This window comes from Quercus lobata, chromosome 4 (genome assembly GCF_001633185.2).
Source record: "Quercus lobata isolate SW786 chromosome 4, ValleyOak3.0 Primary Assembly, whole genome shotgun sequence".
Lineage (NCBI taxonomy): Eukaryota > Viridiplantae > Streptophyta > Magnoliopsida > Fagales > Fagaceae > Quercus > Quercus lobata.
In genome coordinates, this window is record NC_044907.1 from 68,870,991 (window position 1) to 68,896,948 (window position 25,958).

At 35.1% G+C, this 25,958-nt stretch overlaps 1 protein-coding gene across 2 annotated transcripts; it reads right to left on the reverse strand.

The window, feature by feature from the left end:
• Positions 1 to 1,240: 1,240 nt before the first annotated feature.
• LOC115986411 (alpha,alpha-trehalose-phosphate synthase [UDP-forming] 1-like) lies at positions 1,241 to 25,384 on the reverse strand. Of its 2 annotated transcripts, none has more exons than XM_031109403.1 (18): positions 25,215 to 25,384; positions 23,861 to 24,331; positions 23,464 to 23,561; positions 22,927 to 23,315; positions 21,863 to 21,977; positions 21,565 to 21,666; positions 18,196 to 18,346; positions 16,541 to 16,629; positions 15,291 to 15,339; positions 13,416 to 13,516; positions 7,049 to 7,236; positions 6,062 to 6,179; positions 4,785 to 4,961; positions 4,588 to 4,710; positions 4,426 to 4,513; positions 4,191 to 4,321; positions 3,986 to 4,084; positions 1,241 to 1,862 (listed from the first exon to the last, which is right to left on the reverse strand). In XM_031109403.1, exons 2-18 carry the CDS (start codon positions 24,252 to 24,254, stop codon positions 1,476 to 1,478), a joined length of 2,799 nt encoding a protein of 932 aa, XP_030965263.1. In that variant the 5' UTR covers positions 24,255 to 24,331; positions 25,215 to 25,384; the 3' UTR covers positions 1,241 to 1,475. The 2 variants fall into 2 exon arrangements, with proteins under 2 accessions (XP_030965263.1, XP_030965262.1); XM_031109402.1 differs by lacking the exon at positions 25,215 to 25,384 and adding an exon at positions 24,968 to 25,182.
• Between the last annotated feature and the right edge of the window lie 574 nt (positions 25,385 to 25,958).

The window sequence follows — 25,958 nt, forward strand, 5'->3', positions numbered from 1 at the left end:
AAGGCAAACTCTTATGAAGATACATATGTGAATGAACGGAATCATCAATCTCTGTTGTTGATTCATCTGAGGAGAGGGCTTTGGTAAGTTCATTCTTGAAGCCAAGGAAAGTATTACACAAGAGGAAATGCATACCTCACACGTTGACACGCCAATTGTCAGGAGTTAGCCGAAAAGAGAGTTATCACCGAGAGAAGCAATGGCCGCAAAGCTCCAGAACAATGACAAGATCGAGGAGCTCATCCACACAAACCACAACACAGAAACTAGGGCTGTCTAGCACCCGCCCAGCCCAAAGAATCCAACCGGCCTGACAATCTCCGAATCGATAACCGCCCGATCTGAGTGGTGGTTCGGTCGGCTGCAAGTCGCTAGCGTGAAGACTCGATACGATCCGTTCAAATCTCAATTTAACTGCTTGAGAAACCGAAGAACCCGACCCGCCCAATGCCTATCTCTCTTCCAATCGCAAATCTCGTGTTCCGGCGAAAAACCGGTAAGTCTAAACTCAAAACTCCGCTGATATAATGAGATCTCGTCTAGTTCTCGACAAATATAGCGAGATCTCGACCAAATCTCGAAGGATATGGAGGAATATTGGCCAGATCTCAATAGATCCAACTAGATTTCGACCCCCTGTAGCGAACTTGAAACCGACTGATATGCACCCGAAACCAACAAGACCCAATCCGACCGATTGGAAGCTCCACACGAGTCGGTTGCGGGTTCGGATTTCTCCCACCCAAGTCTATCGGGTTGATTCCAGGTTGGGCACAAACCCGACCGGGGCCGACCTGTAGACACCCCTAACAGAAGCAGACAATATTATTAAAAGTTTTTGTTCTGTTTGATTTGTTTTGGGCTTTGTTTTTAATGAGTTATGTGTTAGATTAACGTCTGAAAGGGAGGTGAGTTACGGAGTAGTAATGAAGGCAAACACAAGTGGTAAAGTGTCAAAAATGAAACCACGAGTGGGTAAGTTAAATTTGGGCTAAACTACAAGTGGGTAATCTATAATTATCCCAAAATAATATTATATAATTATATATTATATAATGTCATAAGATAACTTCTATCAATCAAAGAAAAGAAAAAAGACAACAAATTAATACTACCAAATCACATAACCTAAAGTAGTATTCAACACAAAATAATTTTATAAATCGAATAATAATTAACATCTGATTTGCACAAAATTCGACATGCATGTTAAGCACATAAAGAACATACAATCTAACAGTTAGATTTTTAAAATATGTACTTATATTAATTTTTTTTAGTGGGAGTTATAAACAAACTAAGTCCTTTGGAACGAAGGGGTTAGATTTCTTGGAGGAAAGAATATCACAACTAAATAAAACTATTATCGTCAATGAACCTTCTCATTGCCTAAGTAAGTTGGGCGTTGAATTTTGAAGCGGATGCACTACAAGATAGGAAAGCATAGCATTGCTCAACTTAATGAACCTTACAAATTAAGATGCATCAGCCAGTTCTTTCAGAAAGGAGACAACATCATCTGATGATCCAAGTGTATACCGAGCATTTGTACGAGTTCGTCCCACAGCACAAGAGAAATAGTTCTCTCCCTTTAGATCAAGCACATTCCATGAAACCTTTTCTGGTGATGGCCGCCGCCCACTCCCGCAGGTATGATTGGTAATTCTCTTGTCAGGATTCAGCAAAGGTCGTTGAGTCTGTCTTTGAGATGAAGATGATTTTGACCCACTTCTGTTGGCTGGAAGCTTCAAAGAAGATCTTCTCTCACCAGGTTGCTTGAGTCCATCATTTGCCTTGGTTCTTGCAATAGCAATGGCATCAGAAGGAAGCTCTGGCTCAAAAAAGGTGTACACATCTTCATCCTGTAGCAACGAAAGATGTTTAATCAGGATTTTAAGATAGAAAATACAGATGTCAGTTCATGTTCTCCATTTTCCACTCAAAAGCAAGCATACTTTAACCAAAAAAAATTAAGTGGAAGCTTGAGTCCACTATTGTTCATTTCCTATGCTTATTAATTATATGATTAAAAATGAGGCAACGCAAAATATGGAAAACTAAGTGGTGATTTTTCCCCATTCATCCTAAGTTGTTAAGGCTAAATCAGCCTATATCTCATAAGGTAAATCTTATAGTAGGCTTGAAGTATATAGGAACCATTCATCATTTGATAGGTCCCACCAAAAACATGTACACTGGACTAAATTACGATGTAGCATAGGTTTGAGGGTAGCAAAATCCAAATGAAACCAGACTGCAAAGATAAGAGGTTTTACCAGCTGAATTAAAAAGAATGATAAAGATGAGTTAGGACTGCCTGATAGTTGAGTTTAGTGCATCCTTTTCTATTTTTAATTAGGAAGTTACATAGTTATTAAAGGGAGGAGAAAGTGCCATTTGAGCTAAAGTTGATTGGGAGTTCAGTGCATCCTTTTTTGGAATAAATAAAAAATAAATAAAAAAATAAAAAATAAAAAAGCTTGAGCAGTGAACAAGAAGCCCACAGAAGTTGTCTCAAGTCACAACATTTGGTTCACACCAGTTCTGTAAAGCTGATTATTGTAAAAGGTGTATTACAAAAGCTTCAAGCCTATGATTGGATGCAAGGCCAGGAGAAGGATGTTTAATATAATATTCTGGCCACCCTTCCCCTCTCTTCAAACCTAATCTCCCTCCATTCCAAATATACCCTAAAATGTGGTGAAGTACCAATGAGACACCTAACAAGGGATTGATGTTCAATATGCATGCTACCATACACACATCAAATGGATGATCAGACAGAAGATGAGAGAAAGGTGTCACAAATTCACCACTAATTACCTTAACTTCTTTAAGAGATTCGTTGTGGATAACTAAAAGCTTCATTCAGTCAGGCCTTATCCTGATTAAAATACATTTATTAGATTAATCTAACACCTAGAATTAATACCTATAGCCAGCATCCAAGTCTAACATAACATGGGTGAATAACCTTTAGTAGGGTTTTGGGACTAAGGATTTGTTATTTTTGTTGTTGTATGATTTGTAAATATGCTAAACATCTATGAAGTAATATGTATAAATAATCACGTTTCACATGTTTAGTAGTAAGGATTCAAATTTTTGTATGACTCCAGTTTTCCTCTGCAGATTTTTTTTTTTTTTTTTTTTTTTTTTACACAACAAATTTTATTCGAATAAAAAATCATCAAGTACACAGGTAGTAAACAAGATGTAGTTCGTACCCAGGCTTTAAAAGAACTAAAACCAAGAAACTCAGAAAAGTTGAACAAGAAAACTTCCCTGACACCATTGACCACTCAAACAACGTTCTCAAAAAGTGTAGTTTCAAGTCCCCAGTAAACTTCTCACAGCCATCAAAGTTTCAGGTTTTTCTCTCACTCAATCATCACCATAAATACATATGCTAAATATTCAAAATTGACTAGTCCACTTGAAATAAAGAGTGAAACAACTTTAACTTTGACAATGATCAATTTTATTTTATTTTACTGTTAAAAAATTATTTAATGCATCGACTTCAAATTGGACTGTGCTTACACATAGCAGTTGATTTGTATAAGTTTATGTAACAAGCTGAAAGAAATCAAACTCAGACACTTGACAGGCTCATTAAACTGTGAAGGACATTTGCAAAGATGTCTAGGTTAAAGCACATATCTGATGTCTTCAAACCCTTTCTAAATTTTCTTGGAATTCACAGTTTTCAGCTGTCTTTCTGAAGTTTCAATCTCTCAAATGAAATATTAAATAGGATCCAGCACTTATTACTTCATAAGTGCAAAATAGGATCCAAGCTAAAAATTATAAAGATAGAAAAATTAATTCTATCAAATAATAGTCATATCAAGGAAATTACCAAATCCTATTTCCTGGAAAAGAAGTTTGGATAGCAGCTAAATAACATTACTCATATCAAACATGAAGCTTCCAGAACAAAATAAACTCCAGATGCATTCATTAAGAGACAAACGAATGATACCTTTGTCAGAAAATGTCCGATACACAGGACATAGTCTATTGGTGTTGTCATGGATTTACTGTGAACTATCTCTCCAAGAATGCGGTCAATTGCTGCACCCTGATTGTATAGAATATCATTAGATAGCAACAAAAATGCTAAATACCCATAAACTAAAAATAATCACATAATATTAGAAATTTTAACTATTCAATCATGCAATCACCTTTGTGACACCCACTGCTCGCACCTCAACAGATCGGCCACCTTGAACAACATCAACAGATGCATTTGAAATTGGGCCTGTCCAGAGATGCTGCAGCATATCCCTTGCTTGAAGTCTTCCAAACTCAACATCTACCATTATTAAAAGATGAGAATACAAATATAAAGGGAGAGCAGAAAAATATAAGTCTTCAAAAGATTTAGAAAGAGAAAGGTGCAAACCAAAAAAAGGGTACCTGCATATTTGTAATTCCATACAAGTGAAGTTGCACGACGTTCAAAATGTGATCGGGGAGTTCTTTCCGTGAAGTATTCCAATACATGCTGAAAACATGACATAAGCATCATAAGTTTTGAGTTTGAACAAAATTAAACAGAAATACAGTTTCAGCACTTACCATGACACTGTCAACCCATTCCATATTCAAATGCTCTGGCATTGTTGTCATCCATTCCCCCTTTGTAAGGCGTAGAAACATCCCATGCTCTGCTGCCAACCACATGTCATACTCTCCAAAGTTCTGTGAAAGAAGTATGTCAAGAACTGGATACAGTAAGGCCGGAAAAGAAATTAAAGCAAAGATATATAAATTACCTCATCTAAGACACTTCTGTCAGTCCCACTGAGTACAACAATTGTTGTATTTGGATCACTGCAAAGCACCTTCAAGGGTTCTTTTAGACCTGGATGCACTTTAAGATCCATTTCTTTAATTTGATCACCTCTCCTCCCAGGAGTGTCCACTGGTTCAGTTAATGTTGCATTGAATCCCTAAGTTCAAACCATTAGCAAGATGAGGAAATGAAATTACACACACTCAAATATGTATATATATATATATATATATAAAATGAGTAAAATATTATTTTGGTCTCTAAACTTTACCAAAAATTTGTTTTTCATCCCTAAACTTTGTAAATAGTTTTTTCAATAGTTTAGGGACAAAAATAGGGATGAAAAAAGAACTTTTTTAATAGTTTAGGGATGAAAAAAGATCTTTTTTAAAGTTTAAGGACAAATAAAAAAAATTCCAATAGTTTAGGGATGAGACGAACTTTTCAATAGTTTAGGGACAAAAAATGAACTATTTAAAATTTAGGGATGAAAAACAAACTTTTCATAATGTTTAGGGACCAAAATAGTATTTAATCCAAAAAAGAATTGAACAGCTACATTTTCCTCATTTCTGAGATACAGGAGGAAAATAAATAAATAAAAATAAAAAGGCTTTCAGATTGATTACAAACATTCATGAATAGAAAAATATAAAATTTCTCAATGATAATCAATTGGAAGAAAGAGAATGGTTTGATATAAACTTGATGTATCATGTAATGCAGATTCAAAATGTTGACCTTATCATTCTGCATTAACTTTTTATTAACCAAATATAGGTGTAGTGTTTAAAACAATAGTAAGTAGGACAATGCAAACATTAATCAAGAACCTCTATCATGGGGTCAAGGGCATTGTAAACATAAGAGCAGGAAGCAATAGGTAGATGACAGAAGTTAAAAAAGTAAAAGAAAATTTACACTTTCATTGATTCACTGACACTTTTTCCAAAGCAAAATCATTCATAAGAAACATGCTGACTACAAGGAGCAAAAACTGGGCAACCATCTTAAACTATATGAATCTAAAGATCCTCAAAGTAGCATTAAGGGATTATGTTTAATCATCGCAAATTGAGTTTTTTCAATAACTAACAATGGATGTTCAACTGACTTTCCATAATTGACATCCGTACACCTAAATACAGTGCAGTTATATAGTAATTAATGAGAACTGCCATATGATATAGTGCAATGTCATTTCTTAACTACAGTACATTTCAATTACACAAAGTATCTAAATCAGAAAGTACATACCAATATAAGCAATCGATTATTAGATTGTAAATAACGATTGATTGCATCCTTGTTTGGTAGAAAAGGTGGAACTTGTCGTGTCCTTAGTTTTGCCTCTACCACAGTATCGTTTAGTTCACTGTGAAGTAATGACACCAAACTCAAATTTAATTCAACAAACTGAAAGCATGGCCACATATTCATTCTATTCACAGATTTTATTCCTAGAATTAATTCCATCTCCAAGAATTGTTTCATGCCACTTCTAATAACACACAACTACTAGGAAAACACAAGCAATGTAATTAATACATTCCCCGAATTACGTATTTTTAATTAATTACTAGTTAGGATACATTTAACATTAATATATAGAATAGAATGGAGGAAAAAAATATATGTGGCTGACTAATCTGTTGTAGGATCAATAGTCGACCCTAAAAATTTGGGACTTATTGTTGATGTTGTTGATAAACACAAGTGCATATTAATGCCATCATAGCACACTTGAAGTATTGTGCATGACCATGTTTAAAATAAGTGCTAAAATTCTGGTCTGGATTAAGAGCAAACCATAATTTATGTTTTTCTGTTTTGAATCATTTCTGAAATCTAGATGAAATGCAACTATCATTTTACCGGACTTTTTCTCTAAGTAATTCTCTCTACCCCAAATGAAAAAATACATACTCCAGATGGTAGCATCAGATGAAACTTTTTTCTTATTGATAAATTACACATGCACCCAATGGGGCTTGAACTTACAACCACACCCTCCACCTAGAACTTATAAGGGGAGGAGGAGCCAATCAAGCTAGAGATCATTGACCAAATGTAACTTTTAACATTTTTATTGGAAAATTGGAAGTAAAATCAAAGTTTGTCAGGGTTGTGTTGCAATAAATAGCATATTATTTCAAACAAATAATTAAGTCATCACAGCAAACAAATACTTAGAAACTGTCAGTGTCACATCACAAGAATGTTACAACAGTAATGCAGGTATACCTCACAAAAGTTTCAGCCCATTCTTGAGCAGTGTGGCTGGTCACATGCGCAAAGTTATGTTTATGTCGCTTCTCTCTTTCATCAGCTGGCATATTCAAAGCTTGGGCAATAGAAGCTGCAACTTCTGTAATGTTCCAGGGGTTCACTAGTATTGCCCCAGCACCCAGAGATTGTGCAGCACCAGCAAACTACAAAATGCAGAAAAAGTATTAAAATTTAGATTAGGCTTAGCATATATTTAGACTTACATGCATTTGAAAATATGTGATTTGAAATCTAATGTCTTACAAAAAAATGTGTTTCATAATCTAAACTGTGATGTTCTGTTTCTGTTGCAGCAAAGAAGATTAAGATTTTAAACACTCTGATTTCTAAAATCTCATATGCTTCTTCACAAAAGATTCATACTTGAATTCAAGGATTTGAAGTGAGATATGACCATCAAACAGCAGAGTCAAAATCATATTAAAGTCTTCTTGCACAAGATGTAATTTTTTTATATCTTCAGTTAAGCACAATCACAATGTTAATGAAATAACAAAGGAAATTATATGGCTTGGTTTTCGATAAGTCTAACCAATTGCATACCATTTGCCAACTTGAAGTTCCTAGCCAACAATAACATTAGAGAAACATAAAATAAACTGAATTTTGATTTTTTTTTTTTTTTTTTTCTTCTGGTTAAATATGTATCAAAATGGTTTTCTTTTGTAAGACATACATTCACATCAGGCAGCTATAAATGAACCAAGCTGAGTTGAGCATTATATGATCATGATTGGTTCATTTTATTTTATTTTGACTACAAGCCAAGCTTGATATTTGAATATATACTTTTTGAGTTAATAATGATTTTCAATTTATGAACTAATAAAAATAAGAATCACCAACCTTGAATTATTGATATATATATATATATATATATAAACTATTACTACGATATGAACTATTTATATAATAAATTATAATAATTTGATATGTTATGACTAAATTCTAAATTCCAAACTTACATAATCCAATGTCAAGGCTATACATGCATATTTTTATAAAGTAATGCATAACAACAACAACAACAACAACAAAGCCCTTGTCTCAAAGGGTCAAGTATAGATCCTTAGCAAATTAGTTAGGGTCAATCACATTTATTCCTTTTCTCCATTATATTTTATCCAAATTTATACTCTCTATTACCTCTTTAATTTGACATGTCCTTTTTATTACTTCTACTAATGTTAATTTTGACCTTCTTCTACCCTTCTTCATTCCCTCAACTTAAATCAACTCAATCCTTATCAATGCATAAGTTGATCTCCTCTGAATATGACCAAACCATCTAAAACGACTCTCCTCATCTTTTCATCGATGGGTCCCACTCCTATCTTAAAGCAAATTTCCTCATTTCAAATCCTATCTTTCCATATATTTCCACTTACCCATCTTAACATTCCCATTTCAGCTACTCATGTTATGAGTATGTTGTTTCTTAAAATCTCAACATTCAATAACATAGAGCATAGCTAATCTTATAGCAAATTTATAAAATTTTCCCTTTAACTTAGTAGGTATTCTACAATCACACAATAATACTAATTCAACATGTTGATTGGTCTTATCTAGGCTCTTGTGGAGCCTCTAGAGGGGTAATACTGATGTGGGATACACGGGTTGTGAATAAAGTGGAGGAAGCTATGGGGCGATTTTCGGTTTCTTGTAGATTTACAAGTGTGTCAGATCAGTTTGTCTGGGCGTTTACTGGCGTTTATGGTCCTAATTCTGTGAGAGACAGAAGGTTCTTATGAGAGGAATTATTTGGTTTGAACAGTTGGTGGAATGTTCCATTGTGTGTGGGTGGTGACTTTAATGTGGTAAGGTTTCCTTCTGAGCGTTCTGGTTCTACCTCTTTTACTGCTGCTATGCGGGAGTTTTCCAATTTTATTTCTGAGCAAGGCCTTCTTGATATTCCGCTTCAAAGGGGACCTTTCACTTGGTCTAATACTCGTGAAGTTGCTTCGAAGGCTAGGCTGGATAGATTTTTGTTTTCTGCAAATTGGGAGGATAAGTTTCCATCTGTCTCTCAACAAAGCTTGCCTAGGCTGTTATCCGATCACTTCCCGATTGTTCTTGAGGGGGGTTCCTTTTAGAGAGGTAGGAGGCCGTTTAGATTTGAGAATATGTGGCTTAAAGATGAGGGTTTTGTGGAGAGGGTGCGATCTTGGTGGGAATCTTTTATGTCCTAGGAGCTCCAAGTTTTGTTTTGGCCAATAAATTGAAGCTCTTGAAAAATGATTTGAAGAAATGGAATGTGGAGGTTTTTGGAAATGTTGAAGATCGGGTGAGAAAATTGTGGCAAGAGCTTAGTGATTTAGAGAAGATTGAGGATAGTCAAGCTTTATTGGAGGAGGAAAGGCTGGAGTTGGAGAGAGTTCGAGATGAATTAGAAAAAGTTACTTTGATGGAGGAAATCTGTTGGAGGCAGAAGTCTAGAGTCCTTTGTATTAGAGAAGGAGACAGGAATACCAGATTCTTTCATCGTATAGCTAATTCTCACAGAAAATTTAATTCCATTGATAGGCTTATGGTAGATGGAGAATTGTCTTTAGATCCGGAGGCTATAGTAAGTTGTATTTCTCATATTTATAGACAGCTATATGCTGAAACTATGGCTCATAAACCTTTATTAGATGATGTGGAGTTCTCTTGTATCAAGGAGGAAGATGCACTTTGGCTAGATAGGCCATTTGATGAGGAAGAGGTGTTTGGCGTGATTAGTGATTTTAAGGGTGATAAGGCTCTTGGCCCGGATGGCTTTTCTATGGCGTTCTTTCAGTCTTGCTGGTGTATTTTGAAGATTGAAATTATGGCAATGTTTCAAAATTTTCATACTCAGGTTGTATTTGAGAAGAGTCTTAATGCTTCTTTCCTTGCTCTTATTCCCAAAAAGGTGGATGTTGTGGAGATCAAGGATTTTCGGCCTATTAGCTTAGTTGGTGGGATTTATAAGATTATTTCTAAGGTGTTGGCCAATCGTCTTAGAAGGGTGGCACAAGGGCTTATTTCAAATTCTCAGAATGCATTGTGAAAGGTTGACAGATTTTGGACTCTTTTTTAATTGCTTCAGTGTATATGCTTCAGCGCTGTGGGTTTTCAGAGAAATGGAGAAAATGGATAATGTGTTGCATCTCTACTGTTAAATTCTCCATTCTGATCAATGGTAGTCCTTCTGATTTCTTTGGTAGTTCTAAGGGGATTCAGCAAGGGGACCCCTTGTCTCCGTTGCTATTTGATATTGTTATGGAGGGTTTGAGTCGTATATTGGATGTGGCTGCTACTACTAGTCAGTTCTCAGGCTTCTCTGTAGGTAATATGGCTGATAACTCGGTGATGGTGTCTCATCTTTTATTTGCTGATAACACTCTTATTTTTTGTGATACTGATCCTATGCAAATAGCTAGTTTGAGAGCAATTCTGGCTAGATTTGAGGAGGTCTCAAGTGTAAGGATTAACTTGGGAAAATCTGAGTTGGTTCCTATAGGAGTGGTGCACAATATGGATGTTCTGGTAGGGATGTTGGGGTGTAGGCAATCCTCTCTTCCATTGAGATATTTGGGGCTACCGTTAGGAGCTAAATATAAGGAGTTATCAATTTGGAATCCTATTTTGGAGAAGATGGAAAGGAGATTAGCAGGGTGGAAGAGGTTGTATCTATCTAAGGGGGGTAAGGTAACTCTTATTAAAAGTACTCTTTCCTCCTTACTTACATACTTCCTTTCCCTTCTGCCTTTACCTGGGAAGGTGGCAAATCGTATGGAGAAGTTACAACAAGATTTTCTGTGGAGTGGCAATAATGGTGACTCTAAATTACATTTAGTCAATTGGGCTCAGGTTTGTAAGCCGCTGTAGGTTGGAGGGTTGGGTATTAGACGATTGAGGAGTTTTAATTCTACTTTGTTAGGAAAATGGTTATGGAGGTATGGCATGGAGACCGATGCTCTATAGAGGAGGGTTATTGAGGTGAAATATGGGAATGATTGGGGTGGTTGGTGCACGAAAAAGGTGACCAGTGCTTATGGTGTTAGTTTGTGGAGACATATTAGGAGTGGTTCGATGAGTTTTTCTAAACTACTTCTATATGATGTGGGGGATGGTACTAGAGTGAAGTTTTGGAAGCATGTGTGGTGTGGAGATCGTACTCTCCAAGAGGCTTTTCCGGAACTTTATTGTATTAGTAGAACAAAGGATTCTTCGGTAGCGGAGGTTATGTGTTGGTCTGGTGGGAGGATTCATTGGGATGCCAAATTTCGTCGTCCTCCACAAGATTGGGAACAAGAATCCTTTGATCTGTTTATGGATATGGTCTACTCTTTGACGGTACGGGGTTTGGGTCCGGATCGGGTGTGTTAGAAGCCAGCAAGGAGTAGAGGTTTTGAGGTTAGAGGATTCTATCTTTCCTTCTACCATCCTACCATCTTATCCTTCCCTTGGAAGATGATTTGGAAATCGAAGGTTACTCCAAGGGTAGCTTTCTTTTCATGGTCTGCTTCCTTAGGTAAGATTTTAACAACAGATAACCTTCGCAAACGACGTGTGCTAGTTCTTGATTGGTGTTATATGTGTAAGAATTGTGGAGAGTTAGTGGATCATCTTCTTCTTCATTGCCCCATTGCTTGTGAGTTGTGGTCGTTGGTGTTTTGTTTGTTTGGAATTCATTGGGTTATGCCTCAGAAGGTTATTGAGTTGTTTGACTCTTGGCAAGGTAAGTTTGGACGACATAGAAATATAGAGTTGTGGAGAATTATGCCTCATTGCTTGTTATGGTGTATTTGACACGAAAGGAATGCTAGAAGTTTTGAGGGATGTGAACGCTCTATGTTATGTCCTTTTTTCTACACTCTCCTCGATTGGAATGTGGTCTTTTGTCATTTTTCTTGTTCTTCCCTTCCTGTTTTACTTGATCCTTGTAATCTTGGTTATTGATTTATGCCCCCATAGTACATTCCCAATGTACTCGGGTTGGCTGTTTTTCATTTTTTAATAAAATTTTTGTTACTTATCAAAAAAAAAAAAAATACTAATACGCTTTTTCACTTCATCCATCATTCTCTAATCCTACAATTCACATCTTCTTCAATCTCTCCAATTTTATGACTAATTGATCCAAGATGTTGGGAACTCTTGCTCTTTAGTATCTCTAGACCACTAAGTCTTACCATCCCTTAAACTCAAACTCTTTCTACTTTTACTAAACTCACATTACATGTAGCCCATACTAGTCTTACTTACTCAAAAGCCTTTAGATTCTAGAGCATCTCACCAAATTTCTAACCTAGCATTAACCACTAAGGATAAATAATTTACAAAAAGTATAAACCAAAGAACTTCCTCTTTAATCAATTTAATGAGCTTCTCCATTACTAGTGCAAAGAGATGTGGACTTAATGCAAACCTTTAGTGATAAGAAACTCAATTGTGATACCTCCACTTGTTCTCACACTAGTTATAGCTTTGTAATACATATCCTTAAGCAACTTCATATATTTTAAGGTAAATCCTTTTCCAAAACCCACCACAATACCACAACCTTTATAGGGACCTTGGACCCTACCAAATGCTCTCTCTAGGTAAATAAAGGTATACATGAAAAAATATAATATTATATATACTCAAATAAAGCTTCATATTCCGTAGCTTGTGCACAAATACATTATTATGTTTAACCTTGGCTCATTTAATAATCAAGCATAAATAGGGGCTTGGCTCTAACTCATTTATTAAATAAACCAACATAAACAAGTTGTTTATATACAAATCGGTTCATTTACAATCTTACATTCAAGGTACAAGATCCCAGCCATATAACCTTAATAATAACAGTTAAAACAAAAAGGGGGGGAGAGGGAGGGACAGATGTAGTCCATCAAACAAACACATACAATAATAAACAGCATGTTACAAGAACTAAACTCAGCAAAAAAAGATAGCTTGAACTTTGAAGGCTTTAGAGGGAGGGGGAGTACACTATTCCTTAGAATTTGATCAATTTGGTTCACAAAATCTGTGAAATAAGGTAGAGCAGCTACTAGGAGAGCCAATGACCAAAATTCATTGTCTCAAGGGTATTTGAGTTAAAAGATTTTTCAATACTCTTCTTTTTATCTGATCTCAACCTCCACTAAAAAAAAGTTTTAACACCAATGAATAATCTGAAAAAAAAAAAAAAAAAAAATTTTGATAGGTAATAAAGATTATATTCAAAAACACTACCTGATGCAAAAAAAAAAACATAAGCCAAAGAGAAAAAACATAGGGAAAAGAAAGAGTGAAAAGTAATGATCAAGCATAACCAAACATGCAAGTATTTAGTAATTACTTCACTAAGAATAAGAACCCCTTTCTTTGTATCTTGGCATGCCACAAACTCATAGCTGACAAGGTTCATTCCATCCCTTAGAGATGTGACTAGTGCTACATCTGCACAAGGAAAGAAGAGGGAAAGAAAAATCTTCAATTGAAAATTTACATCGACATAATTCAGGTAATTAGCTACAAACTTTAATCTCCTAGTGACAATTCAGAATATGCGATGATACTCACATGAAACTAGCATTATAAATTCAAATTTCCAAAAGCGTTTATAAATATTTCAAGAATTCGTTCCAGTTAGAGCCTGCTTGTTACCTGGAACATTGGCCAACAAGACAGAGTAAGTGAATAACACATTGGGCATCTTTTAAGCCCACCTTCGTTGTAGCCTAGAAAACTACGTTAGATTAGTGTAAAGCTTTCCAAAAGAAGCCAATTCCATGCCCTTGCACTGTCCAAGATACATTGGCATATTTATACCCAGAATTATCTGAACCTAACATTAACTCCTCCCTCAAAAGTGAAGCAATAGGCAGAAAAGCCACAGCTGAGCATCATTTTCCTGATTAGACATATGACCCCCACCACACACCCCCCCCCCCCAAAAAAAAAAAAGGGGCAGGGGGTAGTTCTATAGCCGTCTGGAACTAATTTTGTGCCTGTAAAAATGAGCTGCTGCTAGCTACAGGTTAAAGAAATTTCTCTAGCATGATCTAGTAAACAGGTTATGCACCAATGTTTATTAGCTAAGTGCATTGGTGCTTATACACATGCCAAGTCCAATTTTTTATTTTGACATCAATTCTTTTACATTGAGAGAGCTTCTAGACACAAAACTCACAAATCCTTATGTTCTTTACATTAATTTTTCAAGGATACTTACTATTCAGAAATATATTATCCCCTTTAATTCATAAAACAGACGATCAATACTGTGGTGCCAAAGCCAACCGTATGTGCAACATATTCCTAAAATATTGCTTGCATCTCTAGAATGGGAAATTACTAAGAATGTATATAAGTGAAATATTGCTTGCATCTCTAGAATCAGGAAATTTTTGAAAATGTATAAATGTGAACCATATCAGACAATTTTTTTTATAAGAATTTAGTTCAATCAATGAACTAAAACTATTTAGAAAGTACTCCCTTTGCCTCTCAATGTTAATTTTGAAATGACACTGTTAGAATAACAAAAATTAATTCATTAAATTCATCATTTCCTAATAACTTAAACTTTTAAAAGAATCGGTAATTTATCATAATATCAGAGCATGTGGTTCCAAGTTCGAACCATGTCTCCACTCTACCTCCCATTTTAAAAAGTCAAAGAATCCCACATGTTGGGCTCCACTTATTGAAGGGGAGTTTGTGCCCACAATTGAGGAGTGTTAGAATAATAATTAAATTATTGAATTCATCATTTTCTAAAAACTTAAGCTTTTGGGAGAACTAGTAATTCATTAGGAACGATTATCTAGTAGCAAAGGGAAGATGAACAATTAAGCAATAGCTGCTCACCATTCCCACTATCTGCCTGTGATAGGAACAGCCGTCATTGAAAAGGTAAAAATATAGCGATCCTCCTAAAATTTCCTTTAATTAATTTTTGAGGTTGCACAACTTTTTATAAGAATTGTGGTTTTTTTTTTTTTTTTTTTTTGGTTACAAAAAAGTGAGGATAATATAGGAGACTGAAGTTCCACTTCTGGAAATATGATATATTTAGAGAGAACCCAAAAAGATCCATCAATATCGAGAGACAGATGGAGTGAATTGCAAAAATGATAACCTATTGTGGTCCATGTTGAAATGTTCAATATCAAGAAAGACACACGTCAAGAAAAGAATCAGAGAAAAATAGCACTGCATAAAATAGTACCTGTAATAGCATACAGAGCACATAATGCATGAAAGTCCAAAGAACGATCCTGTAGACAAAGAAAATACCGTATAAGAAGGTATTACATTGCCTTTATGTAACAGCAGTATAGAATAATCCTAAAGACAAAGTTTAGCTTCAAACATGTTTGCATTTATCTTTTCCAACTTACTATGTGGAGATTTATAAGACTATTCATGTGTATTATTTCAAAAAAAGTCATGTGGCTCTACACATGGATGGTCTCTTTAGTCGCCACATAATAGGTTGGAGCAAGATAGCTCCAAAGACGTTTGGAGCCAAACTTCATGAAAATTAAAAATTAAATGAATATGTTAGATCATAATATACATGAAAGTACACCATACAGCTCTTGTCGTTGGTCCTTGCCTACAGTTTTCTACTTCAATATGCTCCCTATTTTAGTTTGGATGATCAACTGAGTGACATTCTCACAAAACTGTTAGCTCATGCCTCCTTTCAATTCTTGTATTTCAAGCTATGCATGTTTGATCTATATGATCCAACTTTTAGCCTAAGTGTTTTCTTGTAATCTTATCATATTATTTTAATATGAATATGTGTGCTAAGGTGAAGAATTGATTGATTAAAACCTAAAACTATTCTCTGACAGCTCTCTCTCTCTCTCTCTCTCTCTCTCCCCTAACCCTAATCTTTCATAAATTTACTACTCAACTCTCATAATCAAAAAATATTCTTCTCCTTCTTTTGTTGAATTAGTTCTCCACATTAGTGAATATTTTCAAGTAAAACTCTAGTACCACTAGAAGAATATATTGTTGCTCTATGATGACACAAACAACCGAAGTAGCAAAAGAATACGCACTATCCAAAGAGGGGGGGGAAGCACCTAACTTTGAATACATTCAAATTTATAATACCCCACCATCGTACAACCTATTCATGTTATGAGGATAAAGGATATATTTATCATTACTAATATAAAAAATTTTAGAACTTCTTTCATCTCTCCTTTGGTCAAGAGACTCCCCTCACTTGCCCTTTCACCTACGACATATTCATTACAGCTGTTCATCTATCATTTTCAACAGATATTTATTGCTTACTGCACAAAAAGGATATGGAGCTCCACACCATCTTATATAAGCAACCTTCACTTATCATCAACTGAGCTCAATAAAGGATCTACACATACATATATACATAAATGCATACATAAAAGCATGCATACTGAATATCATGGATTCATCACTCAGTTTGGGACAGACCAGGTGATGTATGGGAACTGCTGACAACGTTCCAAATCTGCCATTTATGCGTCCAACTATTTCATGAACCTGGCTTGTAAGTTTTTGATCTGTGAAAATGCAGAACAGAATACACTGATATATTATATATATAGACTTAGGTACATTTTCAAAAAGAAAAAAAATGTTTAAATAATTAAAAAGGGAAAAAATGCAGCAATCATGCCTGGTTATAAAAGCAATTAAAAATGATACTGATTGAATGAGATAACACAATATCACATGTATTTGTATTTTTATATAGGTAAATTTGATATGAAAAAAAATCTTTCATGGTAAACTTTTAAATCTATAGACTAGAGATGATAATTATGATGATGGTCAATGTTATTTTGGAAATATATACTTTTGAGTTCTAATATTGTCAATTATTTTAGAAATTGGTGCAGCAATTGACTGGGTGAGCACCTTCTTTTGTTTCATTCTTTTCTTTTTGGTAATAACTAAAACTTTCTTATAACGGCTGGGGGCCATGCCTCATGAAGCGAAGGTAACTAGTTCAAAGCCTTCTCACACCTCCCCCACCCCCCCACCCCCCCTCTCTTGGGGCCAGAACTTTCTTTTAAAAAAAAATTAAAAGGATTATCAGGAGATGCCAAAGAGACTACAACTTAAGTACATAGGATGTATATCCAAAACAACTCAGAAAGAGCCTACAAGATCTTCTTCTTTTTTGGTGCATAGAGCCTCAGGTGATAACAAGACCTTGTAACTTGAGGCTGCCTTTTTTCTTTAACCACGTTGCCAAAGGCTCAACCCGCCAACATTACCTATTTAAATCTAAAATAAATTCCACAGTGACAGTATAAGAATTGGGAGGAAGAAACCTGCGTTGATTAGCTCCCACTAATTTATAAGTAATCTATGGAACTTTGAATTTTTCAAAAAATGTGCATAAAAATGAAATGAACTAAGAGAAGTTGACACTATTGCAATATATGTGCATTCTCAAATAGACTGCATCTGTCAGATAAATATAGGGGCCTCTGTGAATTCTGGAAAATATAAAAACCTCACTTCATAAATTATGGACTCTCATGACCAAATCTGAAATATAGGGCCTCTAAACAATTGTAAAGCACAAACTAGAGTATGTCACTTGTAAAGAATTGATCAAAGGTTAACCAATAGATAAGAGTGATACATTAGCTATAAGGTTCATAAAAGTTATGAAAAACTTAGGCTATGTAGCAAACAACTTGTAATCCCATCTTAGTTCAATAAGAACTCAAACAAATCTCTATTGCCACTGGGTTCCCATATTAGTTGAGCAACAATTTGGAAGGGACTTTATCGCAACCATGGTCCATGATAATGCATCTCAAAATGGGAAAGAACAAAATCATTTTTCCATATCACAAAATGCACTGACGTGTAAGTGATGGTCTGTAATTTTTCTTGTTTCTATGGCAGGGCTGCCATTATCAAAATATGACATTCAAACTGCCCTCCTCCTTTATGACTTATGGGGATTTTATTATTGAACTAAATAGCAGCTAATGCAAGTTCACCACTTCCATCTTGAAAATAAATCAAAGTAGCATATATCGCACTCAACCACCAGTATTTAAGAAGCAATAGGAACAAAACAAAAGAAAGTTATGGAAGAAGCATACACTCTGGAACATCTGTTCTCGTTGGCACAGCAATTTGCAGCAACACTACTTTATCACGCCAATCTGGGTTTTCCTCAAGAAATTTTTCAAAGGCTAATATCTTTTGAGGAATCCCTTTGATCATATCAAGACGATCAACACCTAACATTACCTGTGTCATAACAATCATATAAATTAGATAATAGAATGTAAGGTAAAAGCATTATTAATCCAACGTGTAAACAATCTTTTCTTTGAAAAAGGTGATAACAAACAATTCTACAGAAAATTACCACCCTACACATACAATACAAGTATTCCAACTATGAAAATAATGGGACATCACTTGCAAAAATGAGGAGAAGAAATGAAACAGAAAGGGAAAATTGATTTTTTTTTTTTTTCATTCCTTTTTTTTATGCTATTTTCTGTTTTAATGACTTAAGTGTATCATATATTACATAGAGGCTTTGATGTAAAACTATTAAATTTGACTCTGATGAGGTGCAACTCAATTTCCAAACAACCACTTGACAAGTAGAATCCATATCATCCTGGTATTTCTATATTCCTCCCTTCTATTAAGGAATATTTGAAACCCACAAACATGACACAAAGTTAGCAGGTTAGGTCTTAGGTTTAACAGGTTCATGTTAGATTCAAGTCAGCTTGAATTGGCCCATTTAATAAATTGGTCAATTCAAGTCTGACACGTGAAACCCATTTGACCCATTTAATTGAAGGACAATTTTACAAATTTAACCTTCAAAATTTATTGTTGCAATGTTTTAATTTTTGTGACTTTGTTTAAAATCCAATCATATATTTATACATTCTCTAAAATATGAGAATTGCAAACATGTTATTCATGTCAAGTAACCTGTTAATTTGACTACATGACCTATTTATCAAATGGGTCATGTGGACCCTAATATAACTCGTTTATTAAACAAGTTATGCAAGTCATATCATGTCAACTTGTTTAATAAATCAGGTTAGAGTCGAGCAATCCTGACATGATTAATAAACTTGTTGTGTTTGTTTCGACCTATATAATTGAATATTCATGCGTCAATACGACAAAAAAACATGTAAACACGAATTGCCACCCTTACTCCCCACCCAAAATTTTTTCCCCTCCTTAAAATAACTATGACATCTTTTGTGTTACATCCCTAAGTATTTGATACAAATTCTTCCAACATGAACAATAAAGAAATATCAAAGTTTATTTCCTTCATGGGAGCAATATCAAACACAAAAAAATTTCTAAATTATATTAATCAGTAAAAGAATCTGATCAAGAAATTGACACATGGCTCTTATGAAGGTATGGAATAGAGAACCACCAATTATATTTAAATTATGTTGTTAGAATTATAGTTAAGTGATTAAATTCACCATTTCCTAATAGGTTAAGCTTTTGAGACAATCAGTAATTTAGCATGGTATCAAAGTAAGAAATCCTAAGTTCGATCTCTATCTTTACTCTACCTCCCATTTAAAATGTTAAAAATCCCATGTGTTGAGCCCACTAGAGAGCACAGGTAAAACCAACATTTACACTTCAATCATAAGCAAGAACTTGTTTGTTGAGTCCATGCAACTAGGTTGGCAAACCATGATCAAATGTAATTGAGTTTAGGAACCTTAATGAGTCTTGACTGTGCTTGAAGTCAAATTCAAGTCCAAGACAAGTCAAACATTCAAGCTCAAAGAAGACTTAAGTTTCTGCAACCTCGATTCCTACTTGATTCCAACTAAACCGAGTAAGATCCATTCATCTTGACCCATCGAGAAAGGATCTTGACCCTTCAGATTCATGCAGATTCAGATTTCTGGTTTGTTTCTAGTAGCCGTCAAGAACTAGGGTTTTGAGGTTTTCAAGCCAAGGTATAACAGCAACCCTAGGGCACATTTTTCAAGACTTTTAGGGAGCCATGTGGTGTACACAAAAATAGGAGTTCTTCCAAGGTCTCTTGAAGCACCAACTAGAGATCCAAGTTCAAGTTCCTAAAGATCCAATGATCAAAGAGAAGTTGTTGCAGTCCGGTTACGACAAAGTTGCTGGAGTAAACATTCAAGCGGGTAATTGATGTTGTGAGAGGAGTATTTACGTGCAACAAAGTTCATTAATAGAAGAGTTCGTGGATTCAGTGCTCCATGTGGTCACGTCAACAAGTATCACAAGAGGTAACAAATTAGAATAGGGTTATTCTACTTGTAAAACTTCAATTTTACATAGTGGATCTGTTATTGCCTCTGGGATTTGAAGGTTAAGCCCTCACAATAGTTTTTACTGTGGGACAATTGTTCTATTGGTTTTCCTTTCATAACCATATCATGTGATTTTATGTTTATTTATTTACATGATATGGTGCATGATCATACCAATAAAGACCTGAGCATAATTGGATGAATTAATCAATTTTCTAAAAATTAGAAATTTGGCACAATTGGGGCCTAAATTCTCTAACATTGTTATTCAAAACCAGCCCTAAAAGAGTCAACTGATAACCTGATAGCTAAGTAAGTCATGTCCAACAAGATTGTCAATGCATTTCTATGAACACACAAACACACAAGCAACTTTAAGAGAAGCAAAACTTCTATGATATATTCCTATAGAGGGAAGAGATACGACTGTGTGATATTAGACAATGCATAAAGGGTGAACTTGGAAGAAATATTCTCAACCATAATCCAGCATATGGTATCCTTAATCTAATGACTCCATAACCACCAAATCAATGAGTGGGAAAGACATTTGTTATCCTATTCAATGCTTGAACTCATGCCAGCTTGAGTCACCCTGCCCTAATGAGTGGTAAAGGCATTTCTGATGTATATGTAATTCTAATGGAGAATCAACTGAACATATTTTACTCCATTGTCCTATTGCTAGGAAATTAATGTCTTCCGCCTTCTCTCTATTTGGAGTATGTAGGTAATGCCTGTGAAGGTTATCGACGTGTTTTTCTATTGGAAAGGTTTGTTTGGGAGGCATAACAATGCATCGATATGGAACGCTATTCCTTTATGTATCATGAGTACCATTTGGAGGGAGAGAAACAATAGGATATTGAACTGTCTGCAATGCAGCTTAGGTTTTTATTTTTGAGATCATTGTGCGAGTGGATGTAATTGGATGCATCCAGTTCCCTTCTCTTTTAGATTCCATAGATCGGCTGGATATTGCATGTACTCTTTACACATACCTTTCTGTATAAATCATGTACACTTACAGATTCTATCTAATAAAATTTTATTATCATTTAAAAAAAATTAATAATAATAATAATAATATGAGCATATTCAAATATCAAATGGTCAAATTAACTTCCAAGTAATTTATTTTTAGCATCAATGTAAAGTAAAGATAAAATGTACCTTTCGGCCTTTAAATCTTTCTGCTAATTCTCTGATGTTATCCTGGACCTGAGTGGCCTCAAGTGCACGTATAAACCTATCTGAATCTATCCCAATTGGAAACTGAAGAAACACAAAGAAATAAAATAAGCATATCAAGGTTAGAACATGCAAATACTCACTTTGAAAAATATTTGAGCAACAAAAGCAAGTAGCTTTAATAAATCAAATATAGTTTTTACTTATTAAGGCAAGAGAGAAAGAGAAGGGGGGGGGGGGGGGGCGCCGGGAAGCAGCTGGAAGATTTAGAAGAACATACAGCAGCCACTCGAGTCAGCCTCCCTTGATCCTCAACTCCCTCAGGTGTACCCTCAAATCCAAGAATACGAGTACAAGCACTAACAAAATGCCTCGCATAATCGTAGGTGTGAAAACTGGGAAAAAGAAAATACTCATCTTGGCTATGCATGTTAAAATATCAAGATACAATAGAGTAAAAAAAATAAATAAATATTACAGGGAACATATAAATTTTCATATAGACATCAGATCACAAAACATGTGAAGTACCAATAAAGAAAAGATGCCAATGAATGTAATCTTAAACCCAAACAGTCGTCCAAACATGAGCAGTACTTCATACTAAAGATTATAATAAGGTGATGCCATTTTAAAATCCATTGCTATGTTTTTCTTTTTTCTTTTTCTTTCTGTTTTTTGTCACTGAACTATTTTGTCCTGTTAGTTTCTAATGACATTACCCTAACTTAAGAAATATTCAGGCTGAAAAGAAAAACATTTATAAACATATTTAGCGGAGGAAACATTTTAATAGGCAAATTTTTTACACTACCAGAGCTTTTAGAATCTCCGCCATTATAAAATTTAGAGATTGGTTCAACAGAGCAAGAACAATTGATCTGTAATCAAATGGATGGGGAGCATGAAGCAGCCAATGAATAAAAATCAATGATAAGGCAATCCCAATTCTGCTCTAGATTTGCTGCATCCTCCCCATATTAATTGCAATTGGACTCACAAGAATATATAAGATCAGGTAGAGCAGCCAAAGTTGCAGTTGAAATATTCTACATAAATCAAGCATCAAATATTTTTTTATTTATACTAAGACTTTAGTAGAAAGAGAAAAATGTAGGTGCAAGCAGCCACATAAGAAAGAAATACAAAGCAAGTTCAAATAATAGCAAATGCATAACGTTTATTAGTGGATACAAGATATGCTTTCCCATGGCAGATAAGATCTAAAGAATATTATGTTTGACAATTTTAAGAGATTAGCCAAATCTACAGTGGCACAACTTTACTGACCACAAATGTTATACATGCTATTGAATATTGGTGCAGAATACCGCAAAAACTTACCCAACTAAATCAGCAGCAAGAACAGAACGCAGGAGCTCTGACCGAGATGGCAGTGTCCTATGAATTTCGGAAGAGGGAAATGGGGTGTGAAGAAACCAACCAACTTTCATTTTGATGTTATATTCCTTTAAGCATTTTGGGAGAAACATGAGATGGTAATCATGGCACCAAACAACATCACCCTCTTCATAGTGCTTGTTTACCACATCAGCAAACATTTGATTTGCCTTCTTATATGCAGCAAATTGAGACTGGAAGCTTCGGGTAGTGGCAAGGCGATCTTCTTGTGGAAGGCCAAGGTAATGAAAAAGAGGCCATAAAATGTTGTTGCAATAGCCATTATAATATTGGTGAACAATCTCTTCATCAAGGAATACAGGAATACACCTCTGTAACAAAGAACAAAGCATTAGCAGGATTACTAAATTATCACAAACCAGAACCTTATGTGTAATCCTTTATTGAAATAAATATGAACCAATACATAATTTACAAAAGGTAAACTAAAAAGAGAAATCTAAATACAGAAATTTGTACCTTTTCAGCCAAGGCCTTCGTAAGCGCCTTCTGTCCAACCTCATCTGGCACATTCACACCAGCCCAACCAATCCATCGTGCCTCAAACTCCTTCACACCTTTAGAAAGATCGTCAGTATGCATTAGCTTCCTCTTTGTGGGTGAAAAGGCAAACTTAGGAAAACAAACTAAAAATAAAAAATAAAGCTGTCACTTTGGAAACCAGCCTTCTTACACAAAAGAAGAAAAAAAAATGATAAAACCATAATAAGGAAAACTAGCCAATAAGCTATATAGCTCAATTGGCACTTCCAAGTCAGGTTGTGGGTTCAAGATGAACTCAGTGTATATGCAACACACCAATAAATAGTAAAAAAATATTAAATTGAACCTATACAAGACCAAAGTCACCGCTTACCAAGAAGTGCACTGACCAGACCACCAGCACTTATCTCCAATGACCACGAGTCTTCACCTCTCCTAATTGCAGATACTGGCAGCCTGTTAGCCACCACCAACAGTCGTTGTCTACACGGCCTCCCATCTAGCCTTTCACGTCCCTCCTGATGCAACCTTTTGTTTTCAGGACCTTCCAAGTATTGGCGAGCATGCCCGTTCTCGCCTTCTCTTAACCGCAATTCATGCTCAAATGATTCACTCAACCTGCTGATATTATCATTTAATTCATTCGAATGACAAGTCCTGTTGTTTTTCCTTTGCTCTCTATCTCTCAAAAGCCGCTCTACACGACCTGGAATATGGTTTGGACTACCGACATGGTTTGGACTACTGAAGTACTTGTTCCCAGGCATGCGATCACTCTAGAAACAAACCTCCGACACCAAAAATATCTACCAGCACCAGATGTTTTCCTCAGAAAAATCGTGTCCTACATTTTGTTCAATGTAAATTAAGTCTTGGATAAGCATCATTACTCAGAAGCTCTGAATATTCCCCAATTGAGGCACCAAGAAAGAACATTGGGTCTAAATCAAGAGCACTAAGCATTTATACTACAGTATGAATTTTACTAATCAACGAAGTAAAATTAATAAATAAAAATACGGATTGGCAGCTGTGTAAATAGACGACACATCAAATAAAAAATAAAAACAAAACAGAAGAACAGTAAGGCAGGCACGAAAAGATAACTCAGGTAATGGGATCCACAGAATTGAACGAGGCAAGCAAATGGGGTCTACCACTGTATCAAATTGAAAAAAACCCCGTTTTCACAAACTAAAAGCACACCAGCAGCCTTATTGTTGTTCATTCAGTCCAAAATTCTAACTTCGAAGGAACACATTTTCACTCAGATAAACCAACAAACACATTGTAAGAGAGAAAATTCTGAAACTTTGAGTAACTTGAAATTAGAAAAAAAAGTCACTCCTTTAATACCAGAACAAGAATAGAATGAAAAAACCCATTTCAGAAAACACCCAAAAACACAAAATAAACCCACAGAATCCATGAAACTAGCAGCCAAAAAGAGAAAAAAGAAAAGGGTCTCCAGGGGTTTCACCTATTTGTAATCCCAAAATTCAATATTTGCAGATTGGTTTTGTGAAGTATGAGTCTTTATTTTCTTTCTTTTTTTATATAAGCCACAAGGAAGGAAGAGAGAGAATGTGGGGGGGGGGGGGGGGGGGGTAAATGAAATCTCAAGAATCTGAATAGCTAAGGCAGAGAATGAAAGTAGGGAGAGAAAAGGAGGGAACAATGGATTCCCCGTGTAAAGTACATATTCATATTCATCTTAAAAGCCTTACAGCCATGCAGTGTCCAGTGGGTAAGTGAGCCACTGGGTAAGTGAGTGAGTGTAAGTGGTAACGCCACTCCAAAAAAGAAAGAAATCCGTTTTACCCAAAAATATGAAAATTGATAAAAGGAAACTCATCAATACCGCTAAAAGCACTAGGAACCATTCATGATTCATCTAAAAAAGCACTCTCTTTTATTTCTTTTTTCTTTTTTCTTTTTTCGTTTTTTTGATGTCCTTCAGAACATCTAAAAAAGTACTAGGAAGCAGAACTACCACTCCCCTCAGACTCAGTAACTAAACTGGAAAGTTAGCAGTGACAGATCACAAAAATGGCTGAAATTACCTATATACCCCCTCACACTTTATATTACGGTTTAGATTTTTAGTGTTTCCGGTCATCTCAACAAATAGTGCTCATATGGTTGAATAAGAGTTTTGGAATCTAATTTTTACCTATATCAAAAATTAATTAGTATCTTTGTATGATGATAATAACCACAATTATCAGAAGCAGACATCATAGGTTGAAATATAATGACCACAATCTTTATAAGCGAACATCATAAGTTAAAATATAAAGAATTAGAGAGAGAAAACTTCACTTGGAGTAAAAAAAAAGGGTTTGCATTGAGTGAGAAATTGAAAATAAATATATGTGCAAGGTGAAATATAGTGATTTATCAACAGTTTTTCTTTTTTCTTTTTTCTGCTTTGTTATGGCTCAATGAAGATGAACAGAGGCTTCAAATTC